The sequence below is a fragment of the Thamnophis elegans genome, chromosome 6, assembly GCF_009769535.1.
Source record: "Thamnophis elegans isolate rThaEle1 chromosome 6, rThaEle1.pri, whole genome shotgun sequence".
Lineage (NCBI taxonomy): Eukaryota > Metazoa > Chordata > Lepidosauria > Squamata > Colubridae > Thamnophis > Thamnophis elegans.
In genome coordinates this window covers 38836799-38856765 of record NC_045546.1, presented here as the reverse complement: position 1 = coordinate 38856765, position 19967 = coordinate 38836799, and the positions used below count along the sequence as shown (strand labels likewise).

The following is a 19967-nucleotide window of genomic DNA, read 5'->3' as shown; positions in this document are numbered from 1 at the left end:
GTTTTTTTGCAGAAATTTCATTACCAAACTTGGTAACATCATCAGTGCTAGAAGGGATTTGGGTTTGCTTTCATTTTATGTATAAATGGTTTGCCTTGTCAGTGTTGGTGGGAGTAGTCTTCATGGCTCCTTGATTAGGCAGTTGTCTACAAGAAACATCTGGAAGAAAACCACCAAGCTCACAGAGCACAAAGGACTCTATACATCAGGGGTGTCAAACTTGCGATGACACATCATCACATGACTTATCATGACTTTTTCCCTCTTCACTAAACTGGTGGGTGTGGCCAGCACGTGATGCATCTGGCCTGCAGGCTGTGAGTTTGATATCCTTGCTATAGTTTCACCCTGAGCTACAATTGAAATAAGGATTATATCCTTTATGATATACAGTACATGATTATTTATTCTTCCTTTTTCCTCCTTTAACAAGTATATTATAAAACACTGCAAATAAAAAATGTTATTTTTAGATCAGGCTATGTTTCATGATTGTCACAGGATAACTGATATTTAAACATATGCTATTGCCTTCAATTTTTATACTGAACTCTTTAATCATACATTCTGTCAGGCTATCCTTTTTCTCAGGGGAAGATATTTCATCAGTGCATTGACCATGGCCAATATATTTTCAAAAGAATAAACACATGGGAAATGTTGGGAAACTAAGATGAATGATAGGTAAATAATCAGTCTGTCCCTCTGTCCAACTTCAAAGCAAAATGACTCCTTAATAGTCACGTCAAGAGTTTTTAAGTATTTAAGTTTTTAAGTATTTCAATTGTTTTGTTTGTACCCATTAATATTAACACTGTATTTATTCTCCTTACTCTTTTAATAATGTAACATTAGTCTTCTTTACTTGATAAATTTCTGTTTCTGTTACATTCCATCCCACTGTTCTACTGGTTGGCTTCAGTATAATGAATTGGTGGCTACTGAATCCACTTAAACCTAGGGGTTTAAAAGCCTTACTTTTTTCAGATTCAGTCTGTATTTTGTAGCTCAACTTCTGGAGAGGAGCATGATGAAGCACAGAATTAAATGCAAAAAAGTTATTGAAGTGAAAACTTAAGGGAAACATTTCATGTAAGTATGGATTACACATGTTAAACAAAATTAATGAAAGCCAGCTAGAATGAAGACTTGAAAGTACTAATATAAAAGTCTGCCTTATCTTAGCTGCTTAGGACTATAACTAAACTGACTCATTTGTATTTCTGAATCTTGACCAGATACTTAATTAAGCTGTATACTTAAGCTGCACTGTCTTTAATATTTTAATTGCTCTACTGGCTTATGTTTTCATTACAGAAAATATTTGGGTGGATTTTATATTGCCCCTAATCATGCTATTTCACTTAGACGTATCAGTGTAATTATTACATATAGCACAAGTAGACTTATACCCTAAACCCATGATGGTGAACCTATGGCACGTGTGCCTGGAGTAGCACTCAAAGCCATGCCGCCTTGCACATATGGTGTGGCCCATTTCTTTTCCACGTTTCTGGCACACATGTGTGCATGATGATCAGCTGGCCTTCATGCATGCAGCAGTGTGGGAAACTGGAAGAGCTGGTCTTCCATTTTCTGGTGTGAGCATGCACGCTGCCAGCTGATCATTGCATGTGCATGCACATGCGCATGCCGGAAACCGGAAGTTCATTTTCCGGCAGGCGCATGCCCCCTGGGCAACTCCTCTCCTGGGTTGTGGCCCAGATGCTGAAAAGGTTTGCCATCACTGTCCTAAACTATTAATTCAGACTACGCTGATGTTCGTTTTAAAACGTTGATGAATTGTGGAAAGAAAACTATAGAAAAGTTGGTAATGACAAAAAAAAATCATATAACAAGCAGCAGGTGGAAATTCTTGTAAACATCTAAATGCTAATGAGAAGTATTTATTTTGCATACCTTAAAGGTGAACAGAATTATTTTCCCCCTAAATAATCTGAAATAAATGCTAAATTAAAAAAAAAACACCTAACAATGCACAGAAGTTGTTTGCTATTTGGTTATTTTGGCTTGAGTGATGCATAAGCTTCATTAGGTTTATGATGAAGTGGTTGCTTTAATCATGTCAAATTTTCAAAACATTTTGTAGGAATCATGAATTTTCCTTGGCGTTGAAATGAATTTGTCCACATTCAGCTAGACAAAGATGCAAAATATAATTCTAGCTAGGACATACATTGGTTTACCAGCTTGATATGCAATATAAATGCAAGTTAAAATTACAGTAGTGAAACTGATTTAATTTTTTAAAAAATTTCAATTACGTTTGCTTACAATTTCCATTTTGCAAATTATTTCTTCGTTTTTCTTCAGACTTCATTTTTGCCTTTATATACCACTGGCATCTTTAAGAAAACAAACATCATTTTATTTTTGCCTTAATGTCATAAAATGAATGATATTAATATTCTATTTATATAATAACCATAAGAGTACTGCATTTAATTGAAAGGGGCTAAGAAAACCAAAAATCAAATTAAGATAGTAGTTAACATGTCTTATTAAAGTATATTTTATATAATAGATACTAAAATGTATGAAAAGGACTCCAGTAACATATCAGTTAATTAAACTTTACAGGTGTTAATGGTGCACACATTGTTCACATCTCTTCCAAGTATACTCAAACAAGGTTCCTTCCAAAGGGAAAAGCTCCTTTTAGACTGATATTTCTCACATGTAGTTAGAAAGAAATAATTGGTGTCTAGCACTTGAGATCAGACTGTATGTTTTTGAAAGCCTTTCTTGTTCATTATCAAGGGCTTAAGTATCAAAGCAGGTTCAGGATTTGAAATGCTTAAAATTACAATTATAATCAAAACACCACATTTTCTCATGCATGGGAATATTTTATCATTTTATCATCAAGAACCATGGTTACCAGGAGTTTATTTACATACTGATTTAGTTTCATCTTTGCAACTTAGTAGTAAGGTTGCACACCCCTGCTCTCTAGTGACCAAGAAAACTAGATTATATTTTGGGACAGTTGTAAAGGGATAAATCTATTCTCTAATTAGATCCCTGGACAAGGTTGTATCATGGCTGAATTATACCTGAGTACATCTTTATTTTTTCCAAAGAAGCTAATATTTTGGATAATTGGGGACACCAATGTGGCAAAGTCAAAATCTCTTTGTAATACTGAATATTTTGTAGTCAAAATACCACTGGTAGATATTCTTAAGATCTAAAATAAATAATTCTTTTATTCAGTAAATAAAAATCTTTAAAGCACATTTGCCAAAAAGGGGAGACATCTTTTCAAATTCTGAAATATAGACATTCTCTGAGCAAACACAATGTATCAATTGTGGTATGCTCCATGTCATTGATCGTATTTAAATATCATACACAAATCAGAATCTAAATTTGGCAATTTTAGATCTTTAGCCAATAGGTAACTCACAAACAAACAAACAAACAAACAAATAAATAAATTGTATTGTTATTTGGGTACCAAAAAATTCATAATTTCACTGAAATATGCACAATCTAATAACATAGTAACCTTTCTATTATTTCCACCATAATTAATTATTGCATTCTGTAAAATTTATCGGCTTCTCGTCTCCTCCAACTAATGTTTTTACATTAATACCCTATAAACTTTTGGTTAAGGGCTGATCATTTAATCAACCTGAGATACGGATGCTTATGACCTCCTGTTTCTCCAATCTACATAAATTCATAAGTAACCATAAGATTCGGTGTATGGTAGCATCAAACATCCTTTAGCTCAAAGAAGAAAACACCTAGTCAAAGCCAAATTATACACTTTGAAATTTGTCTAAATTCCAATAATAACTTGAGAGTTTCATGTGAGTTGTCTCATTCTGTCTAATCTTAGCATTTAAATTTCAGGAAAATAATTCGTTATACTATATAATAGAATGATTCCATTGAATGTAGAAATCATGTAGAAAATATAGAATGGAGAAAAACTTTTTTTTGCCTTGTATTACCTACTAAATCTAATACACATGAAGAACTTCTCATATATATTTATTTCTCTTACCACCATAATAATAAGCCTGAGGCATTATACTAGAATGGTATTTACTGTGCTATTTTTTTTCACCATGATAACTATTATGATTGCATTTATTTATTTTGATTTATTTATTTTGACTTTGTTTTATCTTGCCTTTAATATTTTTATATATAATTCAAGGCAGTGAACATACCTAATATTCCTTCCTCTTTCTATTTTTCTTTACAACAACCCTGAAAGGTGAATTGAGCTGAGAGCAGAGGTGGGTTACGGCTGGTATGCCCCAGTATGGGCGTACTGGTGCCTGCCGGGAGCACCTGGTACCGTTCTGTTCTGGTGCTCTGGAGGGTCCACCCACCTGCCTACACTCCTTACTGGTATTTGAAGTTTTTTGGGCTTCTGTGCAGGCGCAGAGAGCACATGCTGCCTGCGCGACACTCCGCTGAGCAGCTGCAGCATTGCGGAGGCATCACGGGTGGTAAGTATGCATGTGTGTGCTGCGCATGTTCATGTGGTGGGCAACCAGCCCTGTTGCACCATACCAGTTGCACTGGGATCTGGAACCCACCACTGGCTCAGAGGTACTCACTGTCTTAAATGTCTTAATTGATTTGCATACAATTTGAAAGTTAATCATCACAATTAGAGCTTTAATAGTGATATCAGTCATATTAAAAGAAGAGCCTTGTTAATCATGTCAATTTGTCATATGAATCACAGGAAAGTTATACCTTAAATTCAGTGTGAGGAAGAGCGCTATTTAAGAAACTTCCCGAAGAAGCAGAACATAGGAACAATGTTATCCCAAAAATGTAAAGACTACAAAAACTTAATAAAATATAATTAAATTGTGGAAACCCTTTCAAGAATTCCATTCACAATTTTATTGATCAATGAGAGAATAAAACACTTTATGTAATAATATTATTATGGCCAATTGCTGTGCTGTGAATTCTTAGATCTAAGTAAAAGGCAATAATATTTGATAATATTCATTTTCATGAAGTGGTTGCTGATGGGCAGATTTAAAAAATGAAATTGAACAAAACTGGATCTTTAACTGATATATCTTTTAAATATCCCAACAGTAAAATTGCTAAGTTAAAAATGAAGCACTTGATATTTTTTAAGCAATGAAATAACCTTAGGTTTGATAAGATGATAAGTATTCCATATTTTTTACTAAATTAATATCATTTTTCCTGAGGAAATGTTCTTTTCAATATTTATCAGCTTCCTCTGCCTTTCAGAACCTTTTGAGAAACACAGAAGTTATTATTTCCTAGATTTCAATTTAAGAGACATGCAAGGTTATCACAAGTGCCTAATAATGTTTACAAATCTGGCTACTGCTTCTGCAAAGCCCTTATTTTTCCAGAACTTACACAGATCTTTGTTTATGGTGCAATCAGAACTAGTCATAGTTTATGGTGCAATCAGAATATTGGGTCTCATTTTTAAACTTCAGCAACATGATCAGGCACTGTGCAATTTGTTTATCATCATTTTATGTAAGTAATGCAATATAGTTTTAATCTGAACCTGAGGAAATTAGTTCTATACATTACTTTAATCTATTATAATCAGAGATTAAAGTTTAGAATGGCACATGGGTACTAGGTTCTATGGAGAGCTGCAGTGTTAATATTACCTTCCAGTAATGAGGAAGAAAAGAGTGAGAATGACTAGAAGAGTGAATCCACCCACAGCAGCTGTGGCAATGACCAGAATCTGTCCTTGTTCTGCTGCTATATCGGAAGCTGAAAAAACAACAACACCACATAGAAGTCAATTTTTGAGCAATACCTTTAAGGAGAAATTACAGTCTATTGACAGGCCAGCTACAACCTCAGACAAAAAACAGAGTTATTAAAAATAGTCTTGCTGAGATTGATTGGATAGTTTAGTAAGCCTAAAGTAACATTTCTGGTCTAAAATGGTGGCACCTTGAGCAGAAGAAATATTTTTATTTGTTCATTTTGCATGATGCTAAACAGCAGCACAGGAATATAGAAGCACTCACTCTACTATGCATTATGTACATCTTTCATAACTTCCACAACACTTCAAGTGACATTTTATCCTTAAGGCAATCTTGTGAGATAGACCTTTAAAACAGCTTGTGATCTAAGCTGGAATGTTAAACAAAAACTGGGTCTCATTTCCAAATCCAGCAGTCTATTTATATAGTAGCTTATAACAGCCTGGTTCCTCTGGATATATTTTGCACTGAAAGATAAAGTGGTTTTAACATGCTTACAGACATTGAATATGCTATAAATATGCTGTACTGATAAGAGTTTGGAGTAGACCCACCAATTGGAAATGAAATGAAATATGTTTGGTTTGTATTTTAACAGAAACCAACCTGATTCTCAGCTCCTAAACAAATAAATGTACAAGAATGTGATTCTCTTCTGGTTTTCACAGTTCTCAATTTTGTGATATGGTACTGCAATGTTAAAAAAATCTGTATTGTTGAAAGCCATGTTGAAATATGCATAAAAGAATAGTATAAAAAAATGAGAGTATACATTACAAGCAGAAATAGCACACAAATATCCACATAATACCATTTTCTCCAGAATTGAAAATTCTACCAATCCTATCAGCAGTACTGACATTTCCAGAGATGCTTGTGGGGGGAGATGCAGAAGGGCTGAACAATTGGCTTCACTTGGAAGAAGGCATAAAGATAATTTGCCTGGGATTCATGGCTCCAAAAGTATAATGAACTGGAATATATATATAGTGTATGTTGCCTATATTTTAAGATATTATATGAGGTAAGTGAAGAAAAACATCTAGCACACAGTGCTGTTTTAATTGCTTTGGCTAAGTACAGGCAGTTGGGGTTTCTTTCATTAGTATGAAAAACAGACTCAAGAGAAAGTCTGTAAGAATGAAAATTGTAGTCTAATATTATGAGCTTAAATGCAAAGACTACAGCTGTATTAGAGAGAACTGCAAATTCAGATAAAAGGAAATGTAATTCAATTTCAATTTGCAATGCAAACTATTACTGGATGATGAGAATTTCTTATCTTACATGTGGTAATAACAGTACATTTTATACATTGTTCAGAATCAAGTCAGGCTGTTTAGTGACCACGTAGTAAGTATCATATTGAAGTCTTTGATTGAGTATTAAATAATTAGTTTCTCAAATTTCAGTACATTAAGTATGCTGAAACTATCCATTTTACACATCCCATAATTTATGCTCTTTAAAGCCCCAATTACCTGGGGAAAAATAAGCATTATAAAATATTATTACATGCATTATTTTGAATTGTATTATAAAGGTCTCAGGACTTTATTAATTTAATCATTCATTAGTCTAATCATAATTTCGATTAGTCCAATTAAAAGGGGGATAGAGGGAGCTTTATATCAGCCAAAACTTCACAGCAGTGCTTTGAATGTTCCTCAGACCCCATAAAAGACCAGGTTGTGTTAAAAAGAGCATTTTGCAGATGCAGTAGAGACATAAAAATAACTACATTTTCCCAACTTAATGACCAAAGTTCATTTTTGTCTTTCTCCATCAGACGCTAAGCATTTGTTCTAATGCTTTAATCCCAGGAATCTTCATAAAAACCAAGGACCTGCTGGATCCACTTAGCTTCCTGGGAGTACTTGAGGATTTCATGAGTCTCTGGTAGAATGGGGAGTCTTGGCAGTTTTGGACAGGGTTACATTTGAACACCTCCTGGACTCTTGGTTCTTACTCAATAAGCTATGGCACTTTAACCAAGAAAATATTTCTAATAAGCCATCTTGTGGTACCAATTAGTCCTTATCTCAGTTATGGTTCAGTGTTCAGTTCTGTCTGTAATAGAACGGAGGGAAAGATTAGTTTTTTTACCCAACCTTTTGCAAGTGACTTTGGAACTGGTTGTCAACCATGCACTATGAGTGTCTGTCTCATTTTATTTTTGAGAAAAAGTTCCTGAATATGAGAGAGAGAAGGGGGGAGGGGGAAAGAGAGAGAGAGGGAGGGAGGATGGGAGGGAGGGAGGGAGGGAGGGAGGGAGAGAGAGAGAGAGAGAGAGAGAGAGAGAGAGAGAGAGAGAGAGAGAGAGAGACAGAGATATGCAATCTGTTTCTTTTTTATCCATTATAATATGTTTCATTTATTTACATTCTGTGTATTTCTCTTTTGTATCTTTTTTCTGTTTAACATACACAAAGAAAGTTTGCCTGTAACAACAATGTAGAAAATTTATTTTTGATATTTGTTCAAAAATATTATGACAGAGATATTTGCTTATAAATATCATGGCAAGAGTTAATCTGTAGTCAGTGACTGATGGTGCCCAAGATTTCCCTCCATCTCTACTACCTCTACACATCTATATTTTTAAAAGTTGTAATTATTCATTTGTAAAAGAATTGAGAAATTTGTGTTGTAATAGTTTAAAGATTATCAGATTATTGATTACTTTGTAATATTTCAAGTATTCATATTTTTGGAGTAACATGATGCAAAGGGTCACTTCTTTGAGGTTTATGGTGTAAAATAAAATATAAATCTACTTCGATTTGTTAATTATCACTTATGCAATGCAACAATGATTATTTCTATGCACTGTTTATCCTCTTGTGGCCTTAATTCTTATAAAGGGCAGCAGTTAAAGGGAATCAGCATATGCAATATTGGAATAAATACCATATTTTTCGGAGTGTAAGATGCTCTGAAGCATAAGACACACCTAGCTTTTGGGGAGGAAAACAAGGGGGAAAAATCTGCCTCTGCCTCCCAGCAATTTACCTCCTTGCAGCAAACAGTACAGAAGATATACACTGTGGTGTTACATTTCAAACTATACTTTTACAGATGCTGTTAAAGTTGATTGGCTTTCTGGAAATATACATTATTCTCTGCTATTTAAAGGAAGATACAATAGCACTGGGCATCTTCAGATCAAGCATTTATTTTAAAAAGCTGCTTCATATAAAAATAAGTCTAATATTTTGAATATTCTATAGGCATTTATAGTTATTGACTTACTTCCTTGCGGCAAACAGCCTATTTCAGTTTAGCTTGATTAGAAGAAGAAAAAAATCTACCTCTGCCTCCCAGAAATTTGCCTCGTTGCAGCAAACAGCAAGTTTCACTTTCAATTTCAGTTTAAGGATGGGCCTGCCAATTATCAGCTCTTTCAGGCTGCAGGGATTGCCATAGCCTATTTTTTTTTTTAAATCTATTTTATTCATTTTCACATTCCATTTTACAATCACTTATATACAGGGTATTTGCTATAAAAGAAAAAAAATATAAAAAATAAAATAAAAAAAATAAATAAAAAAGAAAACACAACTCATCATTCTCAACCCCACCTGACACTTCCATCCTCCATACACCCCATCTACCCCCTCCAACTTTCCTTTCCTCCCTCTAACACTCCCCTCCTACTTCCCTTTCCCCTCAAACCTTCCTTCTCCCCTTACTCCCAACACGCCCTCCTTGCATTCCCCTTACTCCTTCCTTACTCCTCCCTCCTCTTTCCCTCTACCTCCCTCCTTGGTGTATTCCTTTATTCAAGTGTTGTTTATTATAATTTGATAAAAAGTAAAATAAACCAAGGAAAAAAAATATATATAAAGAAAGAAAAGAGAAAAAAAGGAAAAAAAAAGAACAACCGTATATAAGTGCATTCTTGTTCTTATTGCGACTATGTTAACACCCACCCACCCACCCCCCATAAATCCCCATCCCTACTCCTCCCGACTTCCCAGGGCCTATTACTGTCTCTGCAAGCCCCATTTTCTCTGCTTGGTGCAAGGAAGTAAATTGCTGGGAAGCAGACGCCAAAGGGAAGGGGGGCGCTGGGTGGGGCTACATTTGGTGTATAAGACACACCCAAATTTTCACCCTTTTTAGGGGGGGGGAAGGTGCATCTTATACTCCAAAAATGTTTTTTTTTTCAAAGTGAGAAACTGACTGGAAGGCAGCCATAGCTGAGTTGCTGCTCCTATTGTTCCAGTAAGGTAAAGGTAAAAGTTCCCGTCACACATATGTGCTAGTCATTCCAAACTTTAGGGGGCGGTGCTCATCTCTGTTTCAAAGCTGAAGAGCCAGCGCTGTCCAAAAACGTCTCCATGGTCATGTGGCCGGCCGGCATGACTAAACGCCAAAGGTGCACGGAATGTTGTTGCCTTCCCACCAAAGGTGGTTCCTATTTTTCTACTTGTATTTTTACATGCTTTCGAACTGCTAGGTTGGCAGAAGTTGGGACAAGTAATGGGAGTTCACTCCGTTACATGACGCTAAGGATTTGAACCATCAAACTGCCGACCTTTCTGATTGACAGCTTCTTAGCCACTGAGCCACTGCATTCCTTCTTTTGTTCCAGTAAACAAATTCCAGATTTTTTTGAGGTATCTAGCCTCAAATCTTCTTTTTTTAAGGTGAGAAGGTGCTGGATCTACAATTGTAAGAAGCCCTAAAGGAAATGAAATATCTTTCCAGTCAGATTTCATGTCTGGATATGTTAGCAAAATCACATTGATCTTTCTATTCAATCACCTCTGATGCAATATAATTCCAACTGACTTGATCTTGCTGGACTTCTTAGTAGATTTTTATATTATCACCCCTAAAACTATTAAACACACAGAGCTTTCTGTTATGGGCTGCTACAATCTTCGGTTTTACAATCCTGTTTCTTATTCTTATATGATGGCTCTGGGAAAAACAATCACTATCAGTTCAGGGATAATCAATATAAGATTGATACTTAATTGCATATATCTTTTAAAAATTATTTATTTATTTATCATTTTAAAAAAGAAGAAAAGAGAGCAAAAGACTAATAAAAGACTAAAAGACTAAGAAAGTAAAAAGTAAAAATGTGGAAATATGATATCAATAGGCATACAAAGGAATTGCCAATATTATACAGTTATTATATTATATATTATATATGTATACACAATAGTATACAGTACTCAATATATTTTTGATGAACAATTAACCATAAAAACAGAGTACTTAAATTAATTTGGATATTTAAATTATTTTAAAACCATGAGAAAGGATTTGAATCTCTGAGCTGCGTCTGATTCTCCTGTTTGTTGTTGTGTAATAGATAAATATTAGTTTCTAATTTCCACTTTGTTGTTCTTTATAAAGATTTAACATTTTGTGTGTTTCTGATTTTAGTTCTTTAGCCAATTCTTCCCCCCCTTACAACCATATTCTAAATACTTATATATCTTTCTGTTATAAATTAATTTAATTTATTTACATACATACATACATACATACACACACACACACACACACACACACACACATATATGCTGCTAACTTCATTACTGCATATTTTCCAAGTTTAAATTCTCAATCTAATATCTTTAGTAGTGTATCTTTTTTTCCACTGCGCAGACAACCCATATTTGTATAAATATATTTTAGAACAATGGTGATTAACTGACTCCATGGAATCAAGAGACTGGAGTACTTTTCTGTTTCAGAAAGTATGGATATCTTCTATTTATAATACAGCATGAAAAAAATAACTTGAAATTAAATTTAAAAACTGAACATTTTTAATATATTGGCTATTCAGCCATTGGGTGAGCTTAAAACCTATTTATTACCAGCTCAATTTTATCTGTTAGTTACATGCCTTAGTTGTTGCAAATTGACATCTGTCAGCCAGCAGACCCTCCAGCAGAGTGAAAAATAGGAAAGTTGACAGAAAGACAGCTGGACAGATAAAAGAGAGCAGCTGCAAGACACATAGATACAAACTATTGTGATTGGAGCTCTAATGGAAACGAATTAATGTCCTGCAAAAGGGATTATAAAGAACAAAAACAAATGCCATTTTAAAGGCATGTGCCAAGATATTATTGTATCACCTTTTTCTTTCTTCATATTCTTCATATTTAATCCTACTGAAGAACATTTTTAAATGGTTTTAAATGATAAAAAACAGTTAAGGTAATTGTTAATTGTAATTATTAAACTGACTATTTCAGATGTTCAAAATGTTTGGCATTGTAGTTAAATACATCAATTATTTGTGTTTTATTATATTTCACAGAAATAACATAGTGTTATATTCAAGAATGGGTCATTTACATTGACTTAATGTTTTAACCGTCTTAATTCAAGAGAGTCATCCAGAACTAGATGGACTACAATCTCAAGAAGAAAGAATAGTCACTTCCAATGAGATGGATAGTATGTAAATGTAGTAAATAAAAAATAGTCTCACTATGTACATGGAGACATGGCTTCTCTCTGGAGCCACTTAAGCAGAGGTGCATTCTCAGGTGAGATATATTCATGTAAAAACAAACAAACAAACCAACACCCACACCCACTCACCCATTCCATTTACTCCTATGATGCATATATAACAAGATGTAGATGTTTCATATTTTACAGTTTATCCAATTGTAACACGCATAGAGGCAATCTACCACATTGTGTCCTAATGTCCATCAAGAGCTTTACACCGGCCCAATGTCTGATTTTTTCAACATAGACCACCTTGTCCTTGAATGGCTAGGTGGACCGGACATTAACATTTAAAATACTATAAGTCCACGTATTTGCCATAGGCTAAATAAATAAATACACAGAGACTCTTTTGCACTATTGATCAAATCAAATGAATCAATGTTTTTCTTGTGGTTGTAGAGACATGTAAAATTTGATCTACAGTTATTCTTCGTTTCTTCAAAACTTAGGAAACATTCTACGCATTTCTTGAAGTCCTTAATTTCTTTCCCCAAATACTATATAAAATTTCCTTCCCTACACATTTTCTTTATGTGACTCCCAGATATATTTGAATGGAAGATTACCACAGTCTAATTCCCTGGATGTTTTGTGATCTCTGAATCTGCATTTTCAGTTTATTTGAAGACCACCTTATTGGGAAAAGCAACACTAGTGGAAGAAATAACATTCCTTTGTTTAGCTACATCACCATAACATATATGTTTGGCGTTCATATTTTTTATGATAGTAGTAATTTGAGATTTTTGACAGTGTTGATTCTTTATAACTCTTGTTGTAGTCCTTTAAGAGCCAATCAAGCTAATATCAAAAACCACACTATTATTAAAAGAGAGGAAGGCTTGTTAGAAGACAGTAACATTTTAAGAAGAGAAAACACAATTATGAAAGGCAGGATGAATGTGTGTGAAAGGTTTTATTCTATTGGCTTAATAGTAGCCTGCATAAATTCCACTTTAAACAGAGACACTGGAGCAAGTGCAAATATGTATGGCTTGCAGCTCCTCCAACTGATCTCTTAAGGCATATATTGTATATGCACTGATAAAGAAGGAAGACTGTGAAACTTTTATGTGTACATCTATGACTGCACACACAACCAATGAATTGTTCACTCAGATTGTCACTGAGTAAATTTTCTTATTTTTCTTTCTACACTCCCACAATTCCAGCTGCTGCTTATAAATCTCCTCTTCCATCTGACTTATCTCTTTGATTGTTTTGGTATTTATTTCTATGTATATACTACTGATGTATATCTTTGCAGTATTCTGATGTACATCAATTTGAATAAATCATATTTTCTTTTAATTCACAACTGAAGTTTCTAATTGTGCTATTGGTTATTAATATATGTTGTGCATGAGTACATATTTGACTACTCATATAGTATAAAAACTACATCCTCTTTCATTAATTAGCTTTTAAAATTACTCCTGCGGTGCCAGACAATCCTCTTTCTGCTTCATGCACCACCATTAATAATCATTCTTAAATTTCTGACTGCTCTACATAATGATGTATCTAATTTGATCCTAAATAATTGAAATAGCATAGATTGCATTCTACCCAGAAAAATAGGAAATGCAGATTGTCCACTGGAAGAAGCAGTAATCAGCTTTTACAAAAGAATGACTTTAAAGATTTCCGTATACTTAATTTTCTACATATGTAATGTACATAGAGTTTATTTAAAACATTTTACCATTTTTCATAATAGTTATTATCCCATACTTTTCAGAAATTATTTTTATTTACTTATTTACACTACTTCTAACACACTCCACAGCCAGAGGACTCTGGGGAAAATATAGCAATATATAATCTATATGTCTATGTCTATGTCCACATTATCTATATTTATATCATTGATCATCTTCATAAAATTTAAGCATTAAATACACAGAATCTAAATCTACTCAGAATTGCAACGAGTAAAAGGTTTGCTGAAACAATATAGAATATATTATGAACTATATCTTTTATTTCTGATAAAAATCATTTGTCAAATCTACAAAGAGATTAATACTCCAGTTTCATTCATGTTTGTTTCACCCTTTTTTATGTACTCATTTGTAATCATGACTTTATAAATGTGTCTTTTCCGTGTGTTTTAAACCATATGTTTATAAAAGAATGTTAGATTCATGACAGATTGCTAGAAGCTGATTTTTATTGCAAGAATATTGGAAAATCTATAATCATAACTAAAGAAATGATATAAACCATAAAAGTATTTCTAAATATTTTTATGATTTATATCATTATAAACCATAAAATCTTCACAATGCACAAAATGGTTGTTCCTTCTCATAAAACAACCTCTCATATATACTGCCATTCTCTCTCTATTTTTTAAGTAATTTTATTTATAGTTTTTTCTTTAATATCCATGGGTGCTTGGTGGACAAAGTTTTGTCTGGGTCAATATATTTTACACACAGTAATAATAGTAATATTTTTTAGGTATACATAATCATAATCTTTCAACTTCTAACATTTGTGTATACATATATATTTGTGTATACATAGTAGTTATAATGTATTCTATTCTATATCAGTATACATAATATTATTTGATCAATTTCCAAATTCTACCTCTTTTTTCTAACTCTTAATAAAATAGTCACACTAATAAGTATTCTATATCTATCCATCATCCCTTGCCCTTTTTATAATTTCAACTCTTATTGACTTTTTGGGAAATCTTTCATGCTTCTCTCTTGGGATCTTGTAGCTCCTTACATCACATTTATTTAATCTTAGTATTTCAACTGCCATAACATCTATCTCTTGTTGTTGATCTCTAGAGTAGCCATCCATAGTTCTTTCATAATTTTAAAGAGAACTTTCTATGTATTCTCTTCTATATTTTGAAGTTTTAGAGAGTAATCTGTCTGTTCCATTTTAAAAATTATTGCTATCTCTTCCACATCTTTCTCCACTTATGTCATTTTTGGATGTATCTCGTCTATTCTTTCCTCAGCTCCTTCTGGTTTCTCCTGAAACCAGAAGGAGCTGTTTTCTGAAATTTTTGTTCATCTTTTATTATCATTTTCTGGGGGGGTTTCTAATCTTACATCTTTATCTTATATCAATTCCATCATCTCCCTATGATTTCTTGTCATAGTTTCCTGAATGCATTGAAACATCAATAATATTTCTTCATAAACAATATTTGTTTTCCCTGTTCAAACATCTTATAATCATTAATTAATTAATAATAATGTAATATTCCACCAAGATTCCAATATCCCGATTGCTCAGAAACATTAAAAAATGCCAATGTTAATATAATAGAACAGTTCTGGAACTGTTCTTCAAAATCTCCTAAATTTATAGTCCTTAAGAATTTTCCAATTTACACCCGCTATATTTCCCAAATTTTAAAGTCTTGTTTAATTTTTCTTCTTTCTTCTTTCCTTTTCACCTCATAGAGTGTTCTATCAAGTAGTCTTAATAATCCAGATTGACCCACAAAATTTCCCCAAATGTCTTTAATCCACAGAATTGAATATTCAATTTCAAAGATGCTTCTTATTAATTATAATCCACCTTGCTTTAGAAATTTCAAAAGGCTCACTCAATACTTCCAAGCCACCAAAACATCAATAGATATGGAATCAAAATAAAAAGTCCTTGCAGGTGTTATTTGCCTTTCACTATTTCCTTTCTTCGCTTTATTTTTCTTACATTATCACTTAATCCTCACTGTCAAGATCATTTTCCACTAGTATTCTAGTATAATATCTTATTTCTCCAGTAGGTGGCACCCCTGTTCAAGGATCCAGCATTAAACAGCTGACTGTCAAAAAAAAATTTGAGATTCCTTTTTCTGTATACAACTTCTTCCAATAATCAAATGGTATTATCCACAATTTAAGTCACTTTTCATACTATTACCAGTTCCAATCCAGGCTTTCTATATTTTAAAGCTTCAGAATCAAAGATTTTTTTCCACTTTTGGGTGTAATCTTTCTCCATGCATTAAATCATCACTTTCTTAGTTTTGGAAAATCTTTTTTTTAAAAATAATTTGTGTTTAAGTCTCTAGTATAAAAGTTGAAAGTCATTTCATCCAGTTTCAATCCTCTGTCCACAAATCACTCCAGCTCATAATCTTCTTATCCCAGTTGTCACAGCTTTGGTCTTGCCAAAAGAGCTGTCATCTCTGCTGCTGATCTGGAGGGTTTCTTTGGATCAAACGAAGACATTTCTGTTTCCTCGTGATCTACAAAGAATCCCTCCTTTCTTCACCACCCCTTCAGTGTGACTTTGGCCCCATAGGGTCTTCTAGCAGGCAGATATTGGCTGGGTGTTGTGAAGCTCAGCGGAGCTCCCCTATCCCATATCTATCCCACTGCAATGCCAACCAGTCAGTCCCACAATGTGCCCATTCTCCATCCACCCACCCACCCACCCACCCATACATACATTTCCCTTCTCACCCCTACCGGTGGTACATCCTCTACCAGATGACTGGGAAATTGAGGGTTCTGTGCAGGATCTTAGTTGTTCCTTAGTTTGTTTGGTCAGAAAGTGTTGATGTTGTTCCCAGGATGTGTTGCAACCACTTTCCTAGCTTAGGAGTCACAGGGCTCAGTGTTCCTACCATGACTAAGATACTTTGGCCTTTATTTTTTACATCCTCTCTAGTTCCTGCTTCAGGCTCTCATACTTCTCTATCTTCTTATACTCCTTCCTGATGTTGCTGTTACTTGGCATTTCTACAGTACCTCTATTTTTTATTTTTTGTTTATTACTGTGATATCTAATTGTTTGACTGGTACCTGCCTGTTCATCTGGATCTGGAAGACCGATGGAATTTTAACCATGTTATTCTCTATGAATGTGTATGGAATCTACCATCTGGACTTGGCAGGGTTTAGCCTATATACTGCAGATGTTCCTGTATATAATGCCTGCTATTTGTTTATGTGTTTGAGTGAATACTGTTCCTTCCTCTACGTTACACCCTGCTACTATTTGTTGAACTCTAAGGTCTCTTTGCACAGTTTGCACCTTGGATCCGGTGAGATATATCCCTGCTTCTATGGATCTGATGCCTAGTGCCTATTCTTGTGCTGCTATGATCAATGCCTCAGTGCTATCTTTTAATTCAGACATTCCAGCCACATTCCCAATGACTTCTATTTTCAGCTATCTCTAGATAATATATCCCACGCAGGGTCTTGTCTTATTATGATACTACCCCTGCTTGATCTTTTTCCCAGGTATGGTTTCAGCAGTTCATATTTGGGTGCCAACCTATATAGTTTTGTATAAACAGGATTTTTATCACTCACCTGACCCTGCCTGCCCATTTTCTAGCCAGTTACAATCTCTGGGTGATGGCCTTGGGTGAAAACCTCTCTACATTGTATATAACCGTTTCAAAGGTTTTAACTGCTGAAGTTATAATCTATAGCTTAATTTTTACACTGACATTATAAAAAAAAAATCTAATATATGGCATTACTGATTTTATATATATACACACATATTGGTTTTTAAAAATTAAAATATTTGGGAACTTTAAGAAAGTTCTAGATATAAGGTAGGTAACTATAAATTATGAATGTATTACAAGTTGTTCTTGTCCCTTCAAGATAGGCCATTCCTGAGATATACTTTTAATTTCATATAAAAGTGAAGCAAAAATACTGTACACACATCTTTGTTTTGGCTTTTATTGAATTAAAGAAAACGTATAGTATCATTTATCCACAAAAGATTTGGAGGCTTAGCTCCAATTTCATTTTTCTGCCGTGTTCCCTAATCAGTTATTTGGGCTTAAGGCATATGAGAGCAGAAAGATTGCTGGCAGTGGGGACTTTGTGAAAATGTGAGTTTAATTTAAATTATTTCATAAAGCTCAGCTTTGGTCAATAATGCCTTATACTCCTATTCAATAGTATAACATCTAAAATTACCATAGAGTTATATAATATAGTTACAATAGCAAGAGCAAACGCACTTAGACTTATATACCACTCCATAGAGCTGTACAGCATTCTTTGAGTGGTTTACAATGACAGCATGTTGGTCCTGAACAATCAGTTCCTTAGAAGAATGGAAAGCTAGATCAAATTTGAGTCACATTAGGATTGAACTCTAGCCTACGGGCAGAGTTAATCTGCAGTACTGCATTCTAACCACTGTGCCACCAAACTACCAATCAGTGATAGCTTGTCAAAGGTTTGGATTTCAAATTATGATGAACTTCAAAACAAAACAAAAACCTAATAAAATCCATGGGGAAAAAAATAAGGCAACTAAAGGTTACTTAAAGAAATGTCTCATCCCACTGGGATTGGCCTTCTGTGCCACCAGAGAAGCCATGCTGTGGCCCCTATCTGCCAGGGTATTGCAACTGGCATGGTCCAAGGAAAAGGCTTTCTCTGCCATGCACCTGCTCTTTGGAACACCCCCAGAGAGAAGTCTGCTCCAACCCTCCTGACCTTCTTCAAGAGCTTAAGGAACTGGCTCTGCTAGCTGACTTGGGGCTCCAAAGGAGGAATTTCATGTTGGGAGTGGTTAATAGATTAATATCACACTCCAACTTCCCCTCTGCTCATTCTTCTCCCTCCCTCCCTAATTTTAGCTTATATATATACACATACATACATACATACATACATACATACATATACATATATATATACATACATACACACACATACATACATACACATACATACATACATACACATACATACTTGTGTAGTACTGTATGTATGTATGTATGTATGTATGTATGTATGTATGTATAGTTTATTTTTTTAAATATTGTAAGCAACTTACAACCCTGTTGTAAGATGGGTGGCTAATAAATTGGATGGATGGATGGATGGATGGATGGATGGATGGATGGATGGATGGATGGATAGATAGATAGATAGATAGATAGATAGATAGATAGATAGATAGGATAAGATAAAAGCTCAGGATTTTCTTTTGAACTCTGCATATTTAAAGGACACGTTGCAAATCGAACTCAAGTCCTCATGTCTTGGAATCTGAGTGATAAATAAATGAATGTGAATACATACAGAAATAAACATTTTCAATCAGTAATTCACTTTTGACCTAATATTCCCAATAGCAAGTTGTGTAACATTAGATGCATATTATGTTAGGTATACAAGGTTTTGAGGTCTTTGTTTATGACTTACTTTCATCTCCAGTTTCAAATTCAAACTTTTGGCTATAACCACTGTATCCTGTTCCAGTTCTGAGTCTGATATGAAATATGTACTTGGTGGCTGGTTTGAGACCTGTGACAATGACACTTGGAGCCTTTGACCTTGTGGAAGAATAGCTGAGCTGCTCATTCTCCTGAGGGACAGAAGAAGGAAAAATAGTATGTGACATACTAGCAGCCTTTCAAAACTAAAATTTGTTATTAATGTCAAATTGCATTCATTCAAGGGATAAAAGCCATCGCTATGGGTTGTGGCACAGGCTAGGCTTAGTTATGTATTAAGAAATGTTTGTTTTTCTTATACAGCAAGAGTTGTGAATTCAAGAGTTAGTAATTAGATAACATAATATGAAATTAGTACAAGACTACATTTATAGAAAATGGCGATTATACACTTTAAAACATGGATATATTTAAATTGCAAATAACTACTAAAACATAATGTATAAATATGTATATGTATAAATATGGGAGTGTTCTAATGTCTG

General features: G+C 34.1%; 1 protein-coding gene across 1 annotated transcript in view; it reads right to left on the bottom strand.

The window, feature by feature from the left end:
- Positions 1–19967, bottom strand: part of EPHA6 (EPH receptor A6) — a 375283-nt gene that overhangs the window by 105180 nt on the left and 250136 nt on the right. The window contains exons 6-8 of the mRNA XM_032219659.1: positions 19451–19613; positions 5667–5775; positions 2296–2366 (exon numbers count right to left, since the gene is read on the bottom strand). Of these exons, the coding sequence (XP_032075550.1) occupies positions 2296–2366; positions 5667–5775; positions 19451–19613 (343 nt within the window). The remainder of the gene's footprint in view (positions 1–2295; positions 2367–5666; positions 5776–19450; positions 19614–19967) is intronic.